Genomic DNA, 18840 nt, shown 5'->3' on the forward strand with positions numbered 1-18840 from the left:
GATCTATGGGTGAACTTCAAAAGAACGAAAAATGCAGCCATGCTCTCCTTTTGGCATCTGTACCTGGATTTTATACATGCAAATTGAGTTACCTCTTCATTGAAAACAACCAAACAAAACACGATGTCATGAATGTAGTGCAAAGAAGGGCATTCATGCTGCTCCTTCTCAGCGACCTGATTTTTCCAGAGGGCACCCACGGGTGCTTAGAGAGCTTTTGCTAAGAAGGATGATGGGCAAACACACACTGCAGCACTGTGGCATTCTCCCAGGGTCTTTCCTGGTGCTGCATCTTAATCTTCACATATGTACAATGCAGAGGCAAGCACTGTGCACTGGCCTCTTCCCTTCCTGCTCATGTTCCTCTTGTCCCTACTCCTCATGTCCCTGACTCATTCTCCGGTACCTTATCGCCACTTCTTATCAATAGAACTTTTGGCACATTCATATGTTTGGCTTCCCAACACCCACCCCCCCCCCGCCTCTTCTTGCCTCCTTCTCTCCTGTACTGGCTCATTTTCTAAAAAGTGCAATTTATCTGTTTCAGAGATGCCAGTTCTGGTAAAGCCACCAAGGACTCAGTCTCTCCCCTCCCTTATCACCCATACTTCATTGTTTATGACACTTCAGGATCTCCCAGGCTCTCCTCAAGTGACTGGGACCTCTACTTGTAGTTATCAACCCCTGAGGGCTTGAAACTTAAGAGTGAAAGGTCTGAAAAGAGAGAGAAAAAGTATTTCTCTCCCTCCTGGCTCGTCTGAGCTTGTTCTGGATGCCAGTGGCTCTTCCAGTTTTGTGTCCTCTGTTGGCTCATGCGGAGCATGTCAATTCACAGGGATTTGTCATCATATCACAATTTCTGGGGGATTCTTCTGTCTTTCAGTTTGTCACTTGGATGCTTAGTTCTTGGAGAGGCTCTCCCTATCACACCAGAGAGAATTCGGCCTGGAAGCCAGAGCACCGGCGTGTCTTTGGTGAGCACTTGGTCAGCATGGAGATCTGGGTGCTGAAGTTGGTACCGTTGCTGCCTAGGGAGGGGTGGTGATACTTCATGTCTGAACCCAGGAACCGCTCCAGATGCCACCTCCGCCACTTTCGCTTGAGCTCAGCTTGGACCTAGGTGGTGGAAAGGCAATGAAGTCAGCAGAGGGGAGCATTTTGTATTGCTCTGGCATGATTGTGTGAGCAGCCATGAGCAACCCACCTACGGAGGGGCCAAGAATTATTTTATAAAGGTCACTAAACTCAACCTGGCCAGAACTTTCAGACACGTAGAAGAGAGGTGACACTCCAGACAGCATCTGGAATCATAAATCTGAGCTTCAGCAGAAAGGTGAGCACAAGGAATTTCATATGTGATCCAGTGAAGGTACCAGATTATTTGACTTTAATGGCAACATACACTATACTTTGTGAATACAATTCCTTTTTTCATTGCCCTGTTTTTGTCCAAATACAAATGATTTAGTTATAGATTGCTTGTAAAGCTGTCCATTCAACTGTGCTTTTTTGATATAAGCTACTTGTTCCTGTTCAGGGAGTTTGCAGACGTCATCTGTTTGACACTGTTCAGATTCAAATCCTGAACAAATCTGACCAGCATCCCTGTCCCCTCTTGCAGCCTTCCAGTTCAAACTTATAGATAACAGTTTGAATCAGATAAACCAGCTGTGTATGAGGGTCTGTGGGATCAGCAAGCACAGGAACAGTACAATACCAGCATGCAAACCCCAGAACTGGAAATGTGGGAAAGGCAAGATCAATGCCTGTGAGGTAGAAACATGTTTACCTGGCACTTGTCTGTGCCTAACAAGTCATGTCAATGCCTGTATTGGTTTTGGATCATTCATAAGTTTGTGTGGTACTGCCCTGCTCTGCTCAGGCTTACTGGCAATGGTCTCTGCTGGAGCTGGGCTATCTGCCTGCATGCCACTGTGCAATGTGCACATGGCATCAGTGTGGCTGAAAGCAGCATCAGAGCTATAAGAGAGCACTTTGTGATTTTGGACACCCTTCCTCTCCATAGGAAGCTGGAGCACAAACCCAGATCACAGCTTCTTATTTCTTGCCCTTGATCAGTTTATTGAGCTGAAAGTGCTCCAGCTGACAGCAGCTTCAAGTTTTTAGCTACTCACACCTACTTAGTAGCCTTAGATACAAGTTTAATCAGTCTCTGCTGAATTTCTTATGGACAGATGGAGCATGGTACAAAAATATCACTGCACTAATGAGCCTCCACGTTGGCAGTGGGCCTGATTCTGTGGAGGATTCATTGAGGTACTGAACATAAATACAACTTAAAAGATGACTTTTAGCCTTCCCTGCTGAAGTGGTCCTTTTGAATCAGGGTTTATGCATGGTCATATGGGAGTTCTGCTTATGCTATCTCATGAGTAAATGACAGACTCAGCAGCAGCAACCCTACTGTGCACACAAAAGTCTTGATATGTTTATTAGTTGTGCTGGAAACTGACAGGCAAATGGCTGAGTTGTTTTTTTCTGGAGGCAGTGGTTTGACTTGGATGCTTCCTCCCAGTATGGTAACATCAGGAATGGGACACTTCTTAATTCTTTCTCCACTATCATTCAATTTGTCTTATCTGCAAACATAACCACACAACACTGTTGCTCTTACCTCCCCGTTGAGAAAACAGTACAGAACAGCCACCACAAATCCCTAGGGAAAAGGAGAGAACAGGCTTTTAGCACCTCTCAAACTCACTGCAGCCTTGGAAAAAGGGCACGCTGCTGGGGGACATTAGAAACCACTTGATTGCACTAGATTGGTTAAGGTACCTTGCAGCAGATGTATGTATGGATGTCAGTTCAAAGATTGCTCCTGACTGGTGTTTAAAGCAATCCACAGTCGGCTCAGCTTAGAGAGGGGCACTTGGTCATTCAAACTGGGGCATTAGAGGCAAAAGGATGGGATACTAGACCTAGCTTTCCTGCTTGGTCTTGTCAGCTGAAATTCAGGAGATCTAAACATGCTCACTACTACATCACCAAGGTCAGAATGATCTTTGACACGATATAGTGCTAAAATTCCTTTCCGTCTCCCTTGCAGTAACACTTCAGTTTTAAAAATGGCAGATTTCCCTGAAAAAAAAATAAACTTATCTCTAGACCTTATGGTTGCCAATACTAAAGACAAGGAGTGAGTGTAGATCCATTTGTGTCTCACAGGAGAGATGCTGGAGGTGAAGTGACGATGATGTAGTTGGGGATGTTAACTCATTCACTAGTGCAAAAAGCATGTCACTGACACATGTATGGTACACAGTGACAGACACATCCTGCTGCGGGCTGTGAGAGAGCAAAGTGATTGGAGCTGATTAACAGATGAATGCAATGGGACAAAATACGTAAAGAAGTGCTTCTTTTCATGCAACAACAGGTTAACAGCCCAGCCCTGGAACTGACTGAAGTGAAGCATGCAGGGGGGTCTAAGAAGCAAACTTCATCAAGGCTTATAGAGATTAATGTGGAGGACAGCACCATTGCCCATCCTCACAGGGATCCTGCCTCCTATGCCAGTGAACTGGAATCCTGCTTAAGCAGGATCTACAGGCTGGACTTGGCTTATTAACAGAGGAGAAATTTCATGCAAGTCAGTTGGCTAAGACTAAGACAGGCTAAGCTCCTGTAAACGGCCAGAAAGACACACCTCCCAAAGGTGAATTATCTCATCTCACACCATGTCAATAATAAATAAACTGAACAGAGGTGCTCATTTTTTCCCTTAAGCACAAAAATACCCCAGGTGACTAACTTACAGAGGTACATTTTCTTTTCAGGTGCTTAAAATGAGGACAGAAAATCTCCTTCTGGAATTCCAGAAGGCAAACTATAAAATTATCTTCTATCCTGGCCAAGCAAAAGTATAAGAGCATTGGGCATGTCCAGGAAAATCCCATCTCACACATTTACTTATTCCCTTGTCAATTTTGTTACATTCCTCTCTGCCAGCAGACCTGGTGGCCCAAAGGTTGACTTACCTGGAATGACCCAACCACGAGCTCAAACACCAGCTTGACTTCTGCTTTGAAATTGTCAGGGAAGAAAGCAAACATGATGTAGTGAATGCCAAAGAGAGGGATCAGCAGCAAGGTGGACTTGGCCAGCCTCCTGTTGGAAAGACAAACATGAATCATAGGGAGAGAGGGAAGAGGAGCTAAAGGGCTGATGAGAAATCCTGCAGCTGAGCCCTATGCAACACTGAAACTTTAATTTGCTCCAGTACATATTTACTGATTACCTGGATCTTGATGGTGTAGCCTGTATCATGCATGTTAAGTGCCTTTGTTTGCCCTTAGGAGATGTGATATGCGCTACTTATGCTGAAGTCCTGGGAACATTCAGCCTTTTAACAGCAGTCTCAATGAGGCAGGACAGGAGGCTGTCTTTGCCCAGAAGGTGGAAGTGTCTGGGGCACAATGATATGGAGAGCGTTGAGACAGCTCCTCACAGCCTAATCTCCCCAGGATCCTTCTGACAACCAGGGCTGGGATCCAATGACACATGGAGGTGGACCCTCAGCTGGCCACAGTCACTGTATGGCAGTTCAAACTAACCAAGGATCGTACTGGGAGCATTTCTATGGGCTTGCTTTCCTTCTCATTGACAGTTCTCATATAAATATATACGTGCCTCCACCTAAGGCAGAGTGAGTAGCCCTACATTATTTCTCCTTGGCCCACAGACTGAAGATGGCTGGTGATTTCAGATACAGTGACAACATAAAATGTGACATCTTTATTCCTAGTAACTACAATGGAGGTATTTCTTTCTTCCTTCTCTTTTCTTCCCCTCCCCCTGGAGATCTTTATTCATCTCTACAAACTAAATCACCAGCTAGCACTGTCTTTGTTTGCTTGGGATTTCTGAAAATTACAGCTTCTGGGACAGAAATGGTATGTTTAGCTCAGAATAATAACATGCTATTGCACAATGAATGTCTCCAAAGGAGGGGGTTGAACAGTTTTAGTTCTTAATGGTAGCAGACTAGGTAATCAGAGGTCTAATTAGGAAGAAGAGATTCTAATTTATTAAATATAATCATTATTAAAATATAGCTGATGGAATAAAATAAATCGAGGGCCTAACGATGCTTATGGGGGTTTTGGCTCCCTTGGTCATCCACATCCTCCTGCATCCTCCTGTCCCAGAGACTTCTGGAGGAATTGAAGCTACAGCTGGGATGTTTGAAATACTTGTTCTTCCATCTGCAAACCCTTCACCTCCAAAGTCTCATCAGGCTCAGTCCTATCAGACCATCTTCATTTATTTGCCATCTGCATAAGCCTGCTGGGAAGGCTGATGTGCCAGCTTTATGCAGATGATGATCATCAATGTATCTCCCGGCAGACCTTTTCAGTTTTCCCTAGGCCTGGACCAAAGACAGCTTGACATTAAGGCTGTTGTCAGAGGCTGTGGTTGCTCAGGGAAAGGCAGCTGGGTGCATCTAATTCCAGACAACATGACTGCCTGTAGGTAGCCGAGGAACTTTCTAGGAACTGGCCTTTCCCATAGCATTCTTCACTAGCAGGTACATCCCTGCTCCTAGTGAGTAGATCCAGAAACTGAATCCTCTCGGATGTCTTGCTCTGCCAGAGGATTGTCACTGGTGACTGTCAGGGTACCATGATCCTCACTCCTAGAAGCAGCTCTGACCACTGTGATACTCTCTAGTATGACCCAGCCCTAATTCCCTCAGCTCCCAACATACAAGAAGGCAACTCATTTTCGAAGTAGGTAACAGTTCAGTGAATGTCAGCTCTGGCTTTGCAGAGATCTCTCCTTTCTCCCTAATCTTTCAGGAACAGTAAACCTAGAGGATATTGATGCAATGCTACCTTAGTGTACCATATTCATAGGTACACTGTTTGCAAGCTCCAATGGATTAGAAAATGCCATTTTATCATTGCAGATAACACTGTGGCAATGAAAAGGTCATAAATGCCAAACCTTAGGAGCCCCCTCCTCTAGTTTGCACAATACTCCAGAAGAGTCTCTTGCTCCCAGCACTGAGCTTCCCCAAAATATTGAGCGATGTTTTATATCTCAGTTTGGTTTCAAGGCAAGGTCTAGCCCTGTGATATTTAAAAGACTCCTCCCCTAAATGCTGCAATGAGGAGTATCGCCATCTTCAGTCATGGTGTAATTTCTCCCAGAAAGCTAAAGCCTGGCTGTGCATGAGGCAGAACTGCTTGGGAGATTGTCCAAAGCTGGTTACAATTACCTGCTGGCAGCCAAAAACCTCCTTACTTGCACTTCCAGCACAGTGCACACTTCTTAGATCCACCCTCTCTGACATGATGACAGGTAATTTAGTGAAAACACATCTCCACTAGTCTGCTCTGAGTACACTCCTTGGGGTGGATAAGAATGAACCAATATTTTAGTCATCATCCTTGGACACATCACAGAAAAGTTACCCAGAAAACTTTGATGGTAATATTGATCTATGAACATGTACAGAATAGAAACAGATTAATTAACTCAAGATTTCTGTCACAGAAAACAACTTCTTTGCCTGAAATATTGCTGTCCCATTCTTGCATGCCTGTCATTTTCAGAAAACTGATTTGGGAGACTTGTTTTCACAGTTTTGCAATGCATTAAATCCCAGTTCACTATCCATCTGTAGCATTAATGAGTGAGTCAGCAATGCACCTGAATTTCCAGCCTGCAGCTAAAGTGAAACTGGTTGGAATTGAACAATACCATCAACATGTCAACTCATCATATTTTTATAAAATAAACCACATAAAATAAACAAGAGAAGGAGGGAGAAATGCAAATGAGAGATCCCCGATGTTGTTAGTTTAAAACATATTTATCTCGGATTTAGCAGGAGGAGCACACACATATCGTTAGGGGCATGTTTTTTTGCTAAGATCTCTGGGTCCTGCAGCAAAACCTCTGAAGTCAGCTGCACCATTTCAGGTAGTAAGAGAATGACCTGTAAAAGGATCTGGGTACCTACAATTGCAGATCGCACACCTAATGGCATTTATAAAAGGGTCTGGACACCAAACATCTCTATAGATAGCTGTCTACAACTTAGGACCATACTGAGAACTTCCATTGGTGGGATCCAGCCTTCAGGTTGGGACACAGTATTCATTTCCAGAGGAAAGTGTGGTGTCCCATATCCCACTATAGTCAATACAGTCAACAGAGACTTCTAGATGCCCCACAGAATCCAGCTGGTGGCCAGCTGCCACTGTATGAGGGTACAAGTCTCCCGTAGGCCCTGGGTCCTATGTGTCAGGTCCAGGCAAGTATTTCAGACATTCTAAAGCATCTTGTATAGCTTGGACACCGATAAGCGAGCAACTTACTCCTGTCCTAGTGGAACTTGGATGGTTTTTTTTTCCAGGTGGAAAAGGAAGGTGAGGAACTGTAGATACGAATATTATTTGTACTTCAGGAGTCCCTCCTGTTTGGCAGGCCAGTCTGCGTTACTTACTGCCAGGTTGTACTATGTTTGTTTACAAGACAAAGGGAGCTTTCCTGGCAGCTCCCACTTCATTGGAAAATGTGAAGTAAAAAGCCCTGAACCCAAAGCTCAGCATGACCTCTGAGGTAATCTGGGCATAACCTTTCCAATGCATGTCGGCAGCACTTCTACTGAGATGAACGGGAGCCAACTGCTCCAGGCTGCTGCTTAGTACTAGAACATATTTCAATATGTTGATTTAATCTATGTACCTGGCCAAAGATGTTGCAATCCTGGGGGTACAAAGATACAATTCCCAATTGGAAATACATAAAGGGTGGTAATGTTGGTGTACTATGATGACAGAAAAAGAGGTAATTGGCTTTGGCTGCTGCAGGGAGAAGTTAAGGTCAAATACTGGAATTTCCTTACATAAATCTGAGACTCTCTTGAGGTAGATGAAATGCATAATTCACCATAACAAGAGAAAAAGATTCAGTGTGGAGGCTGGTCAGTATTTAAGAAAATATTGATAGTGTCTTTCATCTTGCAGAAAGATGAACTAAGCTCAGCTTTGTCTGGGTGCCTAAGTGAAGAGCTCCCTCCAAAGACAAAGATTTATGAGCAGTGACCATGCAGACACTGGACTTTTATCTTCTCTTTTTTTTTTTTTCTAAGAAACATTTAATAAATATCCAGGATAGTTGGAATGCTGAGCCAGGACAGCGGCAAGAGTCAAAAATATTTTGGTCTGAACTTTCATTTGCATTAAAGCCAGAATAAATCAATGCAGATAAACACACGACTTGCAGTCTCAGAATACTGCAGCTAAGACCAGTCTTGGCCACTGAAACAGCACTGATCTTACTTGCATGTTCTTAGTTATAAAAAGCCCCATTAAGGTCACCTTATATCCCTGGAACGAAAGCATTATGTCAAGCAAAATTTCTGAGACAGTGTTACTTTTCAACAGTGAAGACAAATGGATGGAATTACTGAAATTATCATTACTGTTGCTCTCACTCCTTCATTGTTAATCGCAGGAGAAAGCCTTCTCACCTGTCCAAACTGATTTGAAACATGCCCTTCTGTTTTAGCAAATGCCCCTTTTTCTGATTTCTGATCAGCTTATTCAAATAACAAATACTTGATTCTGATCCGTGCAGACAGTCAAATGGGTTTCCCAAAAGACACACAATATGGTTGAAAAAGTTTAGGACTTACGAGTATTGGCTGGTCTCATTGTGTCCAACATCTGGGGAATGCAGCTTTTGGACTAGGATACGGATGATGCAAATGAAGAGAATGAAGTTCACCTGTTGGGATGGAAGAAAGGAAACAGAGAGAGAAATAAAAGTTACTAATTTGCTTGGGTGAAAACAGCCCATCATTAGAGGGGACTTCCTTTCACAGCAATATTTTTGCCATGGAGCAAGCTGCTGTTAAAAAGCCATGAGCAGAGAAACCCAATCTGGGAGCACAAAGTAAACCGACACAGGATGCAGCCATCTTGGGCCTGACATCAGCCTGCTTGGGACTTTGTGTGATACATCCCAAGTATGATGATGTCAAACCCATAGAGCACAGCTATGCACGACGTCCTGCTGTGTGGGGGATTGCCGACGACAGGGTAGGAAAAGAGCCTTGGGAGTTAGTAGAGCGACGGATGTCAAAGCCCTCAGGAGACGGTGACATGGGACCGGATGCTGAGCATGTCAAAGACTGAGGTGGTGAGCCAAGAAAACCAAAACAAAACACAAAGCAGCACTCACTCAATGCTATCGGGCATGTCTACTCTGGAAAGAAGCTGGAGACCTTGTATAGCAGAAACAGACCTCACTGACATAAACATTGTCTCCTAGGATGTTAGACCAGGAGTCTAGCTAATACCTGAATTTTAAATGATGCTGTTCCCTCTCAGAGTGCTCCACCAACATACTCAAGCAATGTTAAACTTATTTAATAGCAAAGGTTAGAGCTAGGAATTGCAATTCCTTAACGGCATGTAGTAGATGGCATGAACTGAATACAGATCTACTTGCTTTTAAGGTCCTGTTCATGGAATCATGCTGTTATTTATGCAATGTATACAACAGAAACGTGATAAGAGACCTCTGTGGACTTAGTTTAGCTTTAGTTTGGCAGACAACCTTCTTCTTTATCTTTTTATGGTTAGAAAATGCACAAATGATTCTGATTTTGAGAGACCCAATGGCTGGAAGGGATTGTGCTAACCAGCCAAGCCGATTTCCTGCAAAAACAGACTGTAAAATTTCCTCCAGCAATTCCTACATTTGTCTCAACAACAGGTGGATAAAGCAGACAGCAGCACATGTCTCAATTAGACACTCTTTTTTTCAAAGGCTTTGAATGATTCAAAATTAATTGTATTTCTTGGTTCTGATGCATTGCATCATTTTTTATCTATCCCATGTCATTTATCATAATTTCTGTTCATATTTATTTGCTTATAAAAATGGGTTGCATTGACTTGGTGGCAAGTAAAATCTATCAGCTCAAGACAGCATTATCTAGATCAATTACTCTAATAAGCTTTGATAGCACACAAGCTTCAGCAAGGAAGGTAAGATCAGAGCAGTTTGCTCATAGTCGTCAAAAGCAAACATGGGGAAGAACAGTGGTGAATCAGGTGGAGTGTGATTATAGGCTTAGTACAGCCTTAGTATTGCATGGTATGGCTATCAGGCTGCTGGAGAAGTTGTTTAGTTTATTTTTCAACCTAGAGTATAATCAAAGGCACTTGATTTGTTCCCAGTGCTTAATATCTTACATATCTATCTTAAATATCTGATATATTTTATGTATCTGTATTTCTTCCTTCCAATGATATCCATGCTTTATTCCCATGGATATGGAGAAAATGTTGCATTTCTCCCTGAAGAAAACTGCTTTTTATCAGATAGCAGTTATCACTCCCTTCTTTTGTGGCAGGTTTATATGATGTCTGCAGAAGGATAGTCAGAAATTTCTGGGTGAATTCTGTTTGGCAACAAGGAAATGATTTATTGATCATATGCTGACGAGAACAGCATGCATTTCTTGACCAAAAAGATTGCCTTGCTAAAGGAAAAATGCTGTCTATAGCTTTCTATGATAATATAAATATTTTGCAATGTGTCATCTACTTATTGTATTTCTTTTCAGTGAGGTGAACAGAGTAAGATGGAATTACTCAAAATGTTTTAGTTTGGGATCCCTGTATGGCAAATACTACAGAAAAAAGTCTTCTTGCAAAGGTCATAATGTATTTGGAATAAGAAAAATGTATGTCTAAGAAAAGATTTCTGTCTAAAAGAGACATATTTGGTTTGATTTTTGTTGCATTCTTTTTCTTCCCTTCCCACATACTTGAATTTATTTAAGAAAACTCAAAGCTAAGTTTAATTTAAGTTCATTTTACTTTAAGTTTTGGCTTGATAGCTGACAGAGGAAAAATGTAATATTCAACGAGGATGGAACGACTCTAAGTTCCTCACAAGTGTCATGGTTTCTGTGGGCAGAATTGATCATATCCAGAGAATTAAAAAGTCAAGTGCTTCTGTGATTTATCTGGACATTAGCCAAGCTTCTCAAGGACTTCAAAACCACAACTACATGCTGGATGCTATAGTAAGAGCCAAATATCTGTGGAAAGCATCTAAATTCTTTTTACCTAGGTAGAAATTTGTGGTAGGACTCATCCCAATTTTACTTTATAGTGTTGACATCTATAATTGAACAACTAGGCTCTACATATGGTCAGTTCAGAAAATAAAACCATTCATGGCACAATTCATCTGATGTAATTTAGACATCCACTGATTCATTAGACAAGATGAGCATTTCCTGGATCTCTAACCATGTTCCTCAACCTCCTTGTGCTGCACACACCCATGGCCACTGCCCCAGGCAACTAGCTGAGATGGAAGTGGTCAAAGTTAAATGAAATGAGCTCCACCTTGGTTGCACTCAAACTCTTCCTATGGTTAAAGTTGTTTATCAGGAGGGTGAACTTCCTCAACCTAAACCAGACATGCGATATACAGTGGGATTTTATCTGTCAATGAATTTCTGTTGGACATTTACAGAACACTTCTTAACACCTCTTCATCCCCCACACTTAGTATTAAGATGGCTTTGCAGCCAGCAGAATGTGCTGATACTTTACCAAAATAGACACCAAAATAGGAGTTTTAATGATCCACCAGAATGGGGATTCCACTATTTCCTCCCAGCACCTGAAAAGAAACAAAACCAGACTTAAAACATCAAGCAAAGCAAACAAGCAGCTATGTAACCTTCTCTGGTACCTGGTTCCCTAAATAATGAAGATAGCTATGATAGGTTATGTGAAGAGGAGTAAATCTGGTGTGCATGAAGTGGGAAGGGCTAAAGACTTGCTTTGCAGCGGCTCTGAGTACTGGGAGTTAGGAGGAGCCCCTGTGGGTTCTTTTCCCCTTGGTAATGGAGCGGGCTGGAGAATGTTATGTCAGTATGAATGTGGGGGAGGATGGTGATTCACTTAATTTCTCCTGCACTGAGGTCTGATACAAGGAAATGCCATCAAAATCACAGATTCATGAGGCCTCCGATGCTATCCACTATCATGGATGGGGGTTTTGTTAAGCACAGAGCAATTGGCACCATCAGAAACAAAACCAACCATGCCCTTCTGAAAAAGACTATAGGCAGCCTGTGGCAGGTTTAGTCCAACTAAATCTGTATAGCTGCCTGAGTTATGGATCTAGTCAGAAAACTCCATAGAGTCCAGGGTATGATTTATTTCCTGAAGCGAGAATTGTCTGCAAACCACACCACTCGCCTAAGTCACTTGGAAGTATATTTTAAAGCTAACAAGGAAAGGACAGAATAGGAATGATGTGGAAACAACTAGCATTGCCTGGGACACATTTATCTTCAGACCTTACAGGAGTCAGGGGGCAGAAGGTGCATTTTTAGGAGATCATTGATGAAAATTGGTCTGCATTCATGTTAGAAACAGATTAGTTTCTAACAGACAATTTCACCTGCATTCAGCTCACCTAATTCAAAATGCTGTAAGCACAGGTAATAGATGAAGAGAGGTACTTTTAGGGCACAGTTCTTGAGACCTATTTTAGGCATCAATTTTGTGATGAGAAGAATTGTGCTTCATGGACTGCACTGACTAAATCCCCAGTAGCTATAAAAGGAGACTAAAATGAACTGCTCACACACAGATGTTTATATTTTCTCAGGTGCATGTTGCCCATTCATTTAGAATTAAAGTGGCCCTAATTATCTCTAGTGCACTTCATCTTAAAAATAAGATGAATGAAGGTCACTTTAATTTGAAGTTAGAAAGTTTAGGCTTAATGTTGTTTAATCCATTTTACATAATTAGATTTTATTTAATCTGGATTAATTTCCTGTAATTTCTCTCTGTTGGCAATTTTAATATGGAAAAAAAATCTAAGTTAGGTATTAGCATACCCTGTAAATTCACACTTTGTTTTACTTGGCACAAAAATGTAGAGCTTTAAAGCCTCCAGAAAATGCAAAGTAGTCTGTATTTTTATTAAGAATTGCTGGAGCTGAGTGGGAATATATGGTAAGAAGAATTGGTATCCAGACTGGTGAAATCCTTTGGCCTCTATCTCATTGTAGAGGCTATTTATTAGCAGTGTAAATAAGGTCAGTTTTATGCAGATAGATTGAAACCATAAAAGAAGTCAGTAGCCCTCAGGAAATGTGTTAGCATGACTATAAATCAAAAATGCAATGAGAAGTCTGAGCTGCTTTTCGTACTGAAATAAGGACAAATCAGGACACATCTGGAGAGAGAGAATGCAAAGGAGAAAATGGAGTTAACCATATGCTGCAAATGCAAGAAACAAGGGCACACACAGTGAGTACATAATAAGCATCAGATTCTGTAACTCTGGCGTGTTTCCTCAGAAAAGCCTTTCAATTACTACAGTTTGACTACTTGAGTAAGAGCATGAAGGAGGATTGCAGGATCGGATCCTATATACTTGCAAATATCCTCGGACAGCTCTGATATCTGCCTCATTTACTTAGCTGTATTATCTCTGCTCCTCATGTAAAATACCAAAGGATGATACTAGGTTAAAGAGGATGAAGAACAGATCCTAAGATCTGCTTGGGAAAAAAAAAATAACCAAGTAGTTTTTAGACATCTTCTGTGGGAAGAGCTAATGGGAGTGTTTATAAAGTGTCTGCTGCCTGGGCATATGCAGGGTCAGTTCTGTAGGATGTAAAGCTCTGCTCTGAGCATGAGACAGCTGCTCAGCTGGTATCTTTATTATACACAGGATCACAGAGCCAAACGCTACCATCAGGGCTTGTTCACAAATTCCCTGCAAATATCCTGACCAAGGGATTGGGAAACAAAGAGGCTGATCAAGTTGACATAAACCATGTGTCTTCAGGAAGACCTTTGAGTGTTTCCCAGGTCTGACTGTCACTGAGGTTAGGGAAGGATGGCTGGGTTACTAAAACTGCAGGGCACAACTTGGCCTTCCTTAGAGATAAAGGAAGGAAGAATTATAAAGGAAAGTTAAGTCCACAGGCTTACCCAACATCGAAAAAGTAAATCCTGACAATTGTCCAAGCAGTGATGAACACAGAGGGGGCACCTGACAAGAGAAGAGATGGTCAGAAATCATTATCCAAGTTTCCAGGGCTGTTCTCTCCCAACTCTCCAACTCTCCAACTCTCCTAACTAACTAAGGTGATGCCTTCCCTGAAGAGTCAGCAAAGGCTTCACATTCTCAGTTCCCACATACCAAACAAGCAACATTTGCCTTTCTTTCCTTTATTTATCTTCCTGTTGCAGTGCTTACAAAAAAAAACCCCACCTTTTGATGGTGAAATTCAAGGAATAGGAACCAGTTTAGACATCTACAGTTTGGATACCTGTATCTAAGTCAGCCACCACAGGCTCTCTTTAGCATCGATGTGAAGAAATACGTACTTCCAACACACAGAGCACCTGAGATACACTAGATGTTTGTTTTAGGACAGGAAATATGCTCTTGACTGTATTGCCTGGTCTTCACAGACTAAAAAGGGAGCTTGGGGTGACAGATTCACAAGTAGATGTCTGTAGTTGGCCAGATGATCCCACCTCTGCTGCTCACTCCATCATCTTCTATCTGACTAGTGTTGTCTTGTTCCACCCTTGTGATACCACTTTGTCTCTTGTCTTTGATTAGATTTAAACTGCAAATACTCCAGGAAGGACATGTTCTGTGCTAGTCACAGCATTGCATATTGTTTATTATCAGTGATTTCTGAGTGCAATGGTAATAACAGTAAGAACTGTAATGAGTGCATCCAAATTATTAATTCCTGCACAATCCGTTTTGGATTCATCACCAATGCTCCTGCAAATGATTGATGACTTAAAGGCCAGAAGATCCTTCAAGCATCTATCATTCCCTTGAATTGTCCTTCCTCATCCAAGCAACCTCAGAATACATTACAAGTGCAAGATATCCCCTCTGATTTAAAATCATTAGCTTCATACATTTTTCTTTAAAATCTGCCAGCTCTGCTGCACTGAAAGAATGGGTATCTATGCACAAAACAGGTTTAAAGAAGGTCTGACCTGATTAACTGCATCTGAAACAAAGCCTGCTAACAACATCTTGTCTTATGCTTACAGCACAGAGAATTGCGTCTCTTCTGCAGTGTGAATCCAAGCATAACTTCTGTCACTCTCAGGGGAACTAACTCTACGGCTAACTGAGCAAATCCCGAGTCCAGGCATACCCCTGTATATGACACAATTTTATTTTCTCTTTTCTTTTCAAGATTCTTCCCTCCTCTAATTACTTCTCAGTCTCAGCTATTGAGAGCATGTAATAGAAAGACATTTTGCTTGCATAAATCTTCAGCTAATGGCTTAAAGGGGAAAAGAGGTCTCTGTTTCTTCTTTGGAGAAAGAGAAGAAGTTGATTGGGTAGGATTAATTTGCCTAAGTTTGCAATCCAGCTCTGACTTACTTTGTGAAGAGTTTAATTATGTCTTTATTTTATTTTATTTATTATTTCATTTTATTTTACTTCTATTTTATTATGTGTTTGAGTCTAGACTTATATTAAAGCTGGAGAAATCAGTAAGCAAAAGGTTACCAGCATTAGCACACAGGTGATGGGATCTCAGGATAGCTAGCTGGCCTGAATTCAGTAAAAGTGAGAGTGATGGACTGCAGTGTCTGGTTCGTTCCAGGAGCCCTGCTTTGCTGGGATCCATCCTTACAATATAAGATCAATGCATGATACCAACTTTGGGATCCTAGTCAGGATTAAAGGGCTAAATGACTATAAAGATGAGGAGGAGTTTCAGTTCTGAAAGACACTGAGGTGCTCAGCTATCAATTAACCTAGCACAAATTAAGTTCTTAAATGCCTTTGAAGATTTAGGTTAATGGAATTAGGCTAAACTCCCCTGGCCATCACTTGATCTTGCTCCTGGTTGCACTAACAATCCTTGGCAGCAAGGTTAAAGGTCTGTGTATCAAACTGCTGTTAAAAATGACTGTCAGGATCATCCCTTCACACAGTTTTGAGAAGATGCATACCCCAGCCAATCAAGATGTACCACCAAAAGTACTTCCTCTCTGAAAAGAAGGAGATGACCAACAGGGTGTGGAGATACAGCCCCTCCACCAGGAGCCAGAAGAAGTTGGCCATGATGCAGTACTGGAAGAAAACCATCATGGCTTTGCAGCCTACCTGGAAGAGAAGAAACAAACAGTGGTGAATTGTTTCCATAGTAAACACAAAGAATAACCAGTAATCTTGCTGTGTGCATATCTTTGGGATCGCTTTGTACAGCACCCGAAGCCCTTAAGGGAAAAAAAATTAAAGCCAAAAGTCCTAAAGCTTGCTTGGGGTGGACATGCTTGATACACATTAACCCCTGCATCCTTGATAGACCCAGATCATGTCTGGATGCTGTTTCACCGTGTGAGCCTGCAGATACCCTCAAGCTTGAAAATCCTGTTGAAGAGACACAAACTGATATGCCGGACCATGATCCCTACCAGCATGGTTGCTGCTCTCTGTAGGTTTTGGATGTACATCTGTGGGAAGTTGACTTAGTGGCAGAGTGGATGCCAGAAGGTCCTGCCCTGAAGTGTAGTCACCAGCCTCTGCTCTGCCAGGCATGGGTCCATGGGGCTGAGCTGTGAAGCAAACCATTGCACTGGTACAGAAGAACCTTCTGAAAAAGGCACTACTTTGAACTGAGACCAACCCATTGACTGATTTATGGTGTAGCAAACACACACTTGGGTCAGCATGACTGAGTGATCTGTACTGAAGAATAAACAAGAGTGTGTGGGAATTTCTTATGATATTTTTGGCACTAAAGTCAGCATCTTGAGATATGATGCTCTGAGTGACTTGGACATCATAGTTCCCCCCATCATTCTCAGTGGGGCTGCTTGCTGGCATTACCTGGCTCCTTAAACCAAAAGAAATGAAGCCTCTGACTTGAACAAACTGATTTCCCAGCATAAAAGAACAGCAGCAACAAAAATTTATGTTAATTAGCCCTTGAAAACAAAGTCCAGTTGTAATCAATCCACAGTAGATACTGCAAAAGAAAAAAAATGAAGGAGTTTGAGACATGAGTTTGAAGAAAGCCAAGTCTACAAAGAATTGTGGATACTTAGGGAAAGAAGGACTGGAATATATATTTTTAAAATAAAGGATAAGAAGGAGAAGCAGTGCAAATACTAATGAGCACAGACAGATTTGATTGCATTGGAAAGGGAGATATTTGAAAGGGAAGGAGGATTGTTTTTCCTCAGGAAATGAATAATTAAACACAGTAGCTTGCTGTGTGAATATTTCATTGCAGCACAGGTAATGGGAACAGCCACCTTATAAAGGAAAAAAAAAGGAAAATTTCTTTCTGACACTTGAGAGGCCAAACTGACTGCAAAACACCCAAAGGTAGAAATCAGCTGCTCAATAAAGTATGTCAGCCCTGGCCATTGCCCCCACATGTGATGTATCCAGGTTCAGCTGCAGTCTTACAAGTGATCATTGGTTGCATTGTTACATACATCCGCACTGCGATGTTGATTCAGTGATAGCGTCATTGCATTCTGCGAGACTGCTTGGGTAATACCCTGTATTTACTAGGGCAGGGCTTCAAATACCTGCCTGCTAGGACTCTCTGGTTAGTGGCTTTTCCCTGGTGTTCTGCACATGTAACATGTTGAATTTAGAGTAACAATTGATTTGCAATGGCAACAAGCTCATATTCCCCGTCCCCCTTCTGCTGCAAACAGTTGCCATGAAACACACTGATTAAAAAGAGAAGTTTGGAAAGTGTTTTCTCAATGCCACGTGTTTTGGAGAGGGACTTGTCCCCACTGATCACTCAAAATTCATTCAACCGTCCCTTAGCACCCATCAGTATATCACACTGGGTATCCTCATGGGCTCCTCCGCATCAATTTATATGTGAGGCAGATGGCATAAGCAGAGAGTTGCTTCAGGGTGGTGATGGGGGAAGGTGGAGGCAGAGAAGGCAGTTAACTCCCAGAGAGGGAAGCTGACGAGTGCTGGGGATTAAGCAGCATCTTCCCTACGGCATCCTTATCTCTTCATTTCTCCCTGTCACTCTGTGTGTATGGATATGGGACATTGTCACACCCCATTTCTTTTGCCCCAAACCCAACTGCCTGCTTGGTGTGTCTACAGCCAGTGGGAATTTGTGGGTGTCAGCCCTACTGGGGTTACTGACTTCTTTCATGGTTTCACTTTATCAGTATTTGGCCCAAATTCAGCAGCTCACAGGTGAGACATGAGGTTTAAGGGAGCAGTTTTGATGCATCTCAACCACACAGTCCTCAAACATAGATTTGCTTTCAGGATTAAACATTGGGGAACCCTTTCTGGATGGTTCCCCTAAAGCTATGGCAGAGGCATGAGGCTGGAGGAACTGCAAGTCTTCATGGGACGTGGAAAGTCTTCATGGAACATGCAAGTCTTCATGGAACAAGGAAAGGCTGCTCACAAGAAGTGCACTCAATTTCTGCCTAATAGAGACTCTCAGACAGGGATGCTGAGTTTGTAGAGCTATTGCTGTCAGAGAGGAAGTCATGATGAACTCAGTCTGTGGCAGCAGAAGCCACAGAATCTTGGGGGTCCAAATCCATTACCTCTTCTCCTAGTACCCAGTATTAGCAACTATTGCTTCTGTGTTAGTACCTGGCTCTGCCTCCTTCCCTAACCTGGTGGTAGCTTGTGACAGACTTGAGGTAGATCATGCACATCCGCAGCAGCTGAGCTTTGGCAACTTCTCTGGGGGGGGACCTGTAGCATTGATTCTACATCATCTACAGTTGATGCAGATCAATTCTTTGATCCATG

At 42.3% G+C, this 18840-nt stretch overlaps 1 protein-coding gene across 1 annotated transcript in view; it reads right to left on the minus strand.

Moving 5' to 3' along the window:
• Window positions 1-642: 642 nt before the first annotated feature.
• VIPR1 (vasoactive intestinal peptide receptor 1) overlaps window positions 643-18840 on the minus strand; it is a 103492-nt gene continuing 85294 nt past the window's right edge. Inside the window, exons 7-13 of the mRNA XM_057398922.1 lie at window positions 16032-16185; window positions 14022-14082; window positions 11613-11682; window positions 8669-8760; window positions 3999-4128; window positions 2636-2677; window positions 643-1116 (exon numbers count right to left, since the gene is read on the minus strand). Of these exons, the coding sequence (XP_057254905.1) occupies window positions 925-1116; window positions 2636-2677; window positions 3999-4128; window positions 8669-8760; window positions 11613-11682; window positions 14022-14082; window positions 16032-16185 (741 nt within the window). The 3' untranslated portion in view covers window positions 643-924. The remainder of the gene's footprint in view (window positions 1117-2635; window positions 2678-3998; window positions 4129-8668; window positions 8761-11612; window positions 11683-14021; window positions 14083-16031; window positions 16186-18840) is intronic.

The sequence above is a fragment of the Pezoporus wallicus genome, unplaced genomic scaffold (assembly GCF_028554395.1).
Source record: "Pezoporus wallicus isolate ANWC-B61680 ecotype Strahan unplaced genomic scaffold, APGP_CSIRO_Pwel_v1 contig_3487, whole genome shotgun sequence".
Lineage (NCBI taxonomy): Eukaryota > Metazoa > Chordata > Aves > Psittaciformes > Psittacidae > Pezoporus > Pezoporus wallicus.